General features: G+C 47.2%; 1 protein-coding gene across 1 annotated transcript in view; it reads left to right on the forward strand.

Moving 5' to 3' along the window:
- The first annotated feature begins 1,087 nt into the window (after nt 1–1,087).
- Nucleotides 1,088–7,058, forward strand: part of LOC138165196 (calreticulin-like) — a 27,317-nt gene continuing 21,346 nt past the window's right edge. Inside the window, exon 1 of the mRNA XM_069093321.1 lies at nt 1,088–1,523. Within this exon, the coding sequence (XP_068949422.1) occupies nt 1,088–1,523 (436 nt within the window). The remainder of the gene's footprint in view (nt 1,524–7,058) is intronic.

Here is a 7,058-nt window from a genome sequence, read left to right on the forward strand (position 1 = left end):
AGATATATTAACCCCAACCACTGCTAAACTCCCCATCTATAATTTATTATTATTATTAGACACAGACCAAAAACCCTTTACTGTTGTGTTTGCCATCCCCTGGACACTCTCCAACTTATGAATGTCTCCCTTAACATGTGGTGCTCAGAACAAAACCCAGCACTCCAGATATGGCTTGACCTGGGCCAAGGGCAGTGAGACTATTCTTCCCCTGATTTTTGGACATACTATGTTTCTATTTATGCAACCAAATATTTCCTTGATTAGGAAAGGAGTGGAGCCAAGTCAGAGTGAAAAGTTGTACATGTCAGTGAAACCCTGAAAGACCTAGAGGAAGGCCCCTACATGTGGGGTATATCCTTTCTTAAGAATCACAGGTGTAGGGGCAGCTAGGTGGCACAATGAAGAGAGCAACAGCCTTCAAGTCAGGAGGACCTGAGTTCAAATTCAGCCTCAGATACTTGACACTTAACTAGCTGTGTGACCTTGGGCAAGTCACTTAACTCCAATTGCCTTGCCTTCCCCCCTCAAAAAAAATTTGTAAAGTGCTTACCACAGTGCCTAACACATTGTAGACTCTTTACAAATGTTACCTGTTGTTGTTATTATGGAGGCTTGGGTAGGCTGCAAAGCCTTTTCTAGTGGAGAGGGTACCCATATCAGAGAGGGTACATTTCTATGACCTTTTCCCATGTAGCTTCAGTCTCCACCTTCCTCCCAGAGTCTCTGGGGAGCATAGGGAGGATGCAAGGAAGCAGAGCTTTCTCCTTCCCCTTGGGGCCCTGCTCTGGGACTCCAGCTCCCCTCCATCTGCTCTCCCCCTCCCCCGAGGTCAGCATCTCTTCCTGCTCAAGCTTTCCAGGTGTGTGGCCCCTAGCCATTGGCTGCAGCCCTGCAATCACCCCGGGGTCTAGGCGAATGAGAAGCAGCCACTTGTGGGGCACACTCAAAGCTGGGGTCGTGGGAAAGCTCCAGCCCCTTGTCCCATCAAAGTGCTCAGTGGAAGTCGAATTCCAAAACAGAGTAAGCCACGGGCAGAGGGGCTACCTGGAGAGGCCAGGGCACACCAGGGGTGGCCAGGCTGGGGATGAGGTGCCTGCCGGCGCTGGCGGCCATGGCCGTGCTCCTGGCCACCTCAGCAGGAGGCCAGAGCGGGGAGGGCCCGAGCCACAGGACCACAGACAACCAGAAAGCCACGGGCAGCACCACGGACAGCGGCACGACCGGCACCCCAGAGAGCACCACCACCGACAGCACCGCCGACAGCGCCACCGACAGCACCCCCACGAGCAGCGTGACCACAGAGAGCACGAGTTTAGGCAGAGAGCGCGCTGTGGGCAGTGCCACGGCCAGGGACGGTTCGAGCGCCACGGCCGAGGCCCAGCACGAGGAGAACGTGAGTGCCACGGCCAGTGCCGGGGGCAGGGACGGTGGCGGTGGCGGTGGCCCAGTCAGCTCTCCAGGGCAGCCGCGGCAAGAGTGGAGGAGGCGCGTCTACTTCCGAGAGGAATTCGAAGACGGCGGTGAGCAGCCAGAGACCGCGGCCGGGTGGGTGGGTGGGTGGTGCTGTGGTGTGAGTGAACCTGGTATATCCCAAGGCTGGGGCGCGGTGGGAGGGGACGGAGCGGAAGGACCCCGGGGCCAGCGCTTCAGCTTTCTCCTTCCCACAAATAAGCTGAAGAGGTTCTAGCTCCTACCCAAAGCGCGCAGTTCTGGGCAAATCAGGGCACCTCTTAGCTTCCGTTAGCTTCTTTGAAAATGACCATAGTAGCCCTGTCTCTTGACTACTCCCTGGGGGTATTGTGAAAGAAGAGCTTAGCTCCGGGCGTGATGGAGCAGATTGGGAAGGGGCCTGTGTGGACTAGGGGGAGACTTGGATCTGAATGTCTTTGGACAAGCCATGCCATCGCCCTGCAACTAAGTGGAGGCTGGACAACACCCTCTCTGGAGAATTCCATCCAGTTCCAACACTCCATGATCCTACCCAGATTTTAACATGAATGTAACCAGATCTCCTTGGGTTCTGTGTGGGCTTTGCTTTTCTTGTTCTTCCTCCCCCTATGTATCCTAAGTCAAGCTGTATACTGAGGTTTTTCCTCTTCTAAACCACCTGATGTGAGAGGCAGCCTTATCTAGTGAATAGAAAGCTGTCATCACAGCCATCAGACTTGGGATTCAGGTTCTGCCTGACAGAGTAGATGTGTGACCCTTAGCAATCTAACATCTTAGGGAAGATATCCAAGTTTATGAATAGCAAAAAAGGTTCCAACCTGCATTAGCAGAGGGAGTTTCCTTACCAGGTAGTGACTGTGAGTCGCCACCGATGTATTTTGTGCCACTTTGGGATAACTCTGTTGGCAATATGCCCCAGCCTCCTTAATATCTCCATGGACCTCTTCTTTGACCCTTAGGTGACCTACTACTGTAATTCTTCCAAAGAGCATCATTCAAATAAATCCCAGGAGAGAACAAAGTGATGTAGAAAGAGTATGGGTCTAGAAGCAGGGGAAGTCCTGGATTTGAATCCTGACTCTTTCGCTTGCTAGCTGGGGAACCCTGACCAGACCATCCCCCTCCTCTGGGTGTCAGTCTCCTCTGTAAAAGTATTGAATGTGGTGATCTCAAAGGTCACTTTCAGCTAGATGTCAATAGAGCTGGATGCCTCATCCAGTTGCATGTCAGCAAAATAAGTTTTAGGATCACAGATTTAGATCTGGAAGGAATCTTGGAGGTCATCTTATCCAAGCACTGTCTAAGTGAAATGACTTGTCTAAGATTACACAGGTAGCAAGTAGGAGAGTCAGGAATTCTAGCTGGCCTGGTTCTCTGTTTCTAAACTCACTTTGAAACATACTACAGAGTTTGGAGGTGGTGGTTAAGCAACAGTTCTCTTTTGAAAGAGTTAGCTTTCCATTTTCTTTTTCCCTTTCTTCTGCTACTTAGCATCTCCAGCCTAGTAGGTTTGAAAAGGTCAATTTAGGGAGTTTCCAAACTTCACCAGCTAGCTTGCAAGAGGAGCTTTTTATAAAACATAGACCTCCTGTGGGAAAGGAAGCATTGTCCCTCAGTGTACTTGGTTCATAGATCTAGGCAATTAGGTGATAGAGTGGATAGAATAGTAGACTTGGAGTCAGGAAGACCTAAGTTCAAATCCCACCTCAGACACTTAGCAGCTGTGTGAGCCTGGACAAGTCACTTAACTGCTATTTGCCTCAACTTCCTCATCTATAACATGGGGATAACAATAACTTCTACCTTCCAGACTTGTGAGCATCAAGTGAAATGATTTTTGTAAAGGGATTTCCAAACCTAAAATTATCATGTGAATGCAGGTTAGTGAGCAAACTAGAATTGGAAATGTTCTCAGCAAAGCTGGGATTTCCCCCTCTCCCCCACATTCTTACTCTGAATCCAAAGTTCTGAATCATCCTCTCCACGGAACTGCTCACTAAGTAGTGTTATTCTGTTTGGCAGTGATGATGATTGTAAAAATCCTTGTTTTATTGTTCAGTCATTTCAATCGGGTCTGACTCTGTGACCCCATTTGGGGTTTTCTTGGCAAAGATATTCGAGTGCATTGTCATTTCCTTCTCCAGCCCATTTTACAGATGAGGAGACTGAGGCAAACAGTGTGAAGTAACTTGCCCAGGGCCACACAGCTAGTAACTCTGAGGCCAGATCTGAATTCAGGAAGATGAATCTTCCTGATGCCAGGCCCAACACTGTGCAATATGGCACCACCTAGCAGCCTCTTATATGGCATTAACTATCACAAAACATTTTTCTTACACAATCCCATGAGGGAGACATTAGTAGTTGTATCATTTTCATTTTACAAATGGAGAAACTGAGTCTCAGTGAGATGAAGTGACTAGACTATGGTCGAAAAGTACCAAGTGTTAGAGCTATCAATTGACCAAAAAGCATGTATTAAGCACCTACTAATTGTCAATCACTTAGTGCAATAAAAATACAGGGGATAAAAATATGAAAATATAAGGGGTCTTTCCCTAAAGGAGCTTACATTCACATGTAGACAACGTGAACACATGTACACTTACATGCATACATAGATATGTGTAACATGCAAAAAGAATACTCAGGGGGCGGCTAGGTGGTGCAGTGAATAGAGCACCGGCCCTGGAGTCAGGAGGACCTGAGTTCAAATCTGGCCTCAGACACTTACTAGCCATGTGACTTTAGGCAAATCACTTAACCCCAATTGCCCTCCAAAAAGCAAAAAAAAAAAAAAAAAGAATATACAGTCTCTTGGGGAGTGAGGTTACTAGCAGCTGTGAGGATCAAGGGGACTTCATGTTGAGACTGAATTTTGAATGAAAGCAAACATTCCAAGAGGCTGAGGTGAGGAGAGAAGTAGCTCCAGGCAGGGACTAAAGCAAAGGCAGAGTGGGAAGACATACAACCATGTTATATCCATGAGTGCGGACCAGCAAACAGGCCATGATGGTCGGACTGCAGGGCGTGTGGAAGTGGGTAAAGGGACTGGAAAGTTAGGAAGTGCCAACTGATGGAGAACTTTATATGCCAAATAGAGGGTTCTATATTTGGTCCTGGAGGCAATAGGGAGCCACTGGAGTTTACTGAGCAGGGGATGATATGGTCAGACTCACAATTTAGGAAAAGCAACTGAGTGAAGGATGGACTGGGCTGGGCATAGACTTGAGGCAGGGAGATGAGCAAGAGGGCTCTTGTGAGATGTGAGAGACACCTACCTACACAGAGGTGACTGTGTGAGTGAAGAGAAGGGGACCAGGGTGAGCGATGTTCTGGAGCCAGAGTCCAGGGTCTTCCAGCAAGCACCGCCTCCATCTGTGACTCCAGGCAGTGCATTCATGGAGGACTGGGCTTGGATGCTTCCCCATGCCTCACCCTGATGGAACTTGGGATGGAGTATCTTATCATCCTCACAGCCTCTTATAGATGCATCACTTGGCTCCCTTCTCACCACCTTTGCCTTGCTCTTTGTTATCACATTACAAGATGCCTTCTCACAGAGCGTGCCCCAACCTGCACTACCCACCCTTGGGAAAGGACCAGAGAAACAATCCATCTCTTAGGGGATTAACTGTAAAGAACCATCTTTGATAAACATTCCTGAAATAACAACTTGACTCAGCCTCTCACTTTCCTCTTAGATTCCTATTTAATCCCCACAACAGCCTTGTAAGATAGTCATTGAGGAGACAGATCAATAAATAACATGTATTGAGTGCTTTGCAAACCTTAAGGGACTATATAAATACTAGCTGTTATTAGTATAGACAGATGAACAGATGTGTTTACTTAAGTGTTTACTGTGAGTCCTCAAGGAGCTAACATTCCAATGGGAGAAGACAAAACATAAAGAGGACCTGGAAATGGGGGAAGGGTATTTGTGTAGGGGCAAGGGAACTGTCAAGGACAAGGAGGAAGAGGAGAAGTCTGGCTAGTCTGGTTAGTCTGGCTAGATGAGAGTGAGGTGAAGGACTCCTACCAAAATAATGGTCTGAGCAAGGTCTCAGGGTGGAGGCTTATCCAGGGTGGGAAGGAAGGTGGTGAGAAGTCCAGAAAGTGAGTATAGTCAAGAGTGAGTAAGTGAGCCAGTCTGATGCTTTCCATTGGTAAAAATAGGGAAACTGAGGCTCAGAGACATTAAGTGAAACAGTTCATACAAGTAGACAGTGAAATCCAATGAAATCTAGTCAAGGGTAGTATCAAGAGTGAGGGAGACAGTCTAATGATCCCCATTGGTAAAAATAGGGAAACTGAGGTTCAGAGGCATTAAATGACATGGGTCACACAGCTGGCTAGTGAAATCTTTGCCCTTCATCATATTGCAGTTGTAGCCAGTGGAGAGGGATATGATGTGAACCCCAAGAGTCAAGATAATTGAGGCAGAAGATCAGAAAAAAGCCAGCATGCCCAGTAAAAGGAAGAGCCATCTCTCTAATTAAAGCTTGAAATTTCCAAGAATCAGAATTTGCCCTTTACAGGAAGTCTTCTGAAAAGTCATTGATTCTTATGGTGAAGGTGAAAAAACACTGGCTCAGGAAACAAAGGACCTAGGTTCAAATCTTGTCTCTGATGTTTACTTCCTGGGTGACCCTGCACATTACACTTCCCCTGGGCCTCAGCTTCCTTTTCTATACAATGTGGGAGATAATCTACATGACTTTGAAAGTCTCTTCCAGCTTTGATGTCTATGACCATAGGTCTGCCTCCTCGGGACTTCTATCTTTGAGGCTTGTTCAAATTCGAATTCTTCTTTTCTGTGAGGTTCTTTCTAATATTTGAAGACCACAATCTCATCCTCTATGCATCCTCTCTGCTTCTGGACAAGCATCTCTATGCTTCAGACCTTTTGGTCTCACAATGCTCTGCCTAAGAGAATTCAACTTGATGCCCCTGACTTTTGGTCAGGGTAGAGGACTCAGGGTCTTGTCAACATCTCACGCTAGGTACTGCTAGTGTCTTAATGCACTCATACATCACATTAATTTTTTTGGCATGCTAAGTCATACTTAGATCATTCACTCATTCATTCAGCATTCATTAAGTGACTATGTGCCTAACCCCTGTATTAAATATTACAAATGAGGATGTGAAGCCAAAATGAAACAGCTCATCCCTCTATTGGGAGGGAAACAACATATGCAGATAATAATATATACCCAGTAATTTTCAGGGTGGGCAGAGGTCTATGGTGAAGGGCAGCTCGTTATCAATAGAACAGGAGTTCCAGAGTGCACAATGACAAGTTAGGGAAGAGTGAAACGGTAGGAAGGGGAAGAGGGAAGGGAACAAGCATTATGGAGCTTTGGGCTACAGGCACTGTGCTTTACAAACATGATCTGATTTGTTTGGGGGGCACTGCAGGGATAGAGCTGACAGAGGCTGATAAGAGGAAGCTGGGAGCAGGGGTTGGCGGAGGGAGGTTTGGTGTAGGCACTCAAAGGGATTCTGAGTAGTTCCAGCTAAAATCCCACCTCCTCCAGGAATCCTTCCCCAGCCCCTCTTAATTTTGCTGTCTTCCTGTGCTATGAATTACTTCCTACTTA

Source organism: Petaurus breviceps, unplaced genomic scaffold (genome assembly GCF_028583685.1).
Source record: "Petaurus breviceps papuanus isolate PSGF00001 unplaced genomic scaffold, PetGlider_PUasm1.0 208, whole genome shotgun sequence".
Taxonomy (NCBI): Eukaryota; Metazoa; Chordata; class Mammalia; order Diprotodontia; family Petauridae; genus Petaurus; species Petaurus breviceps.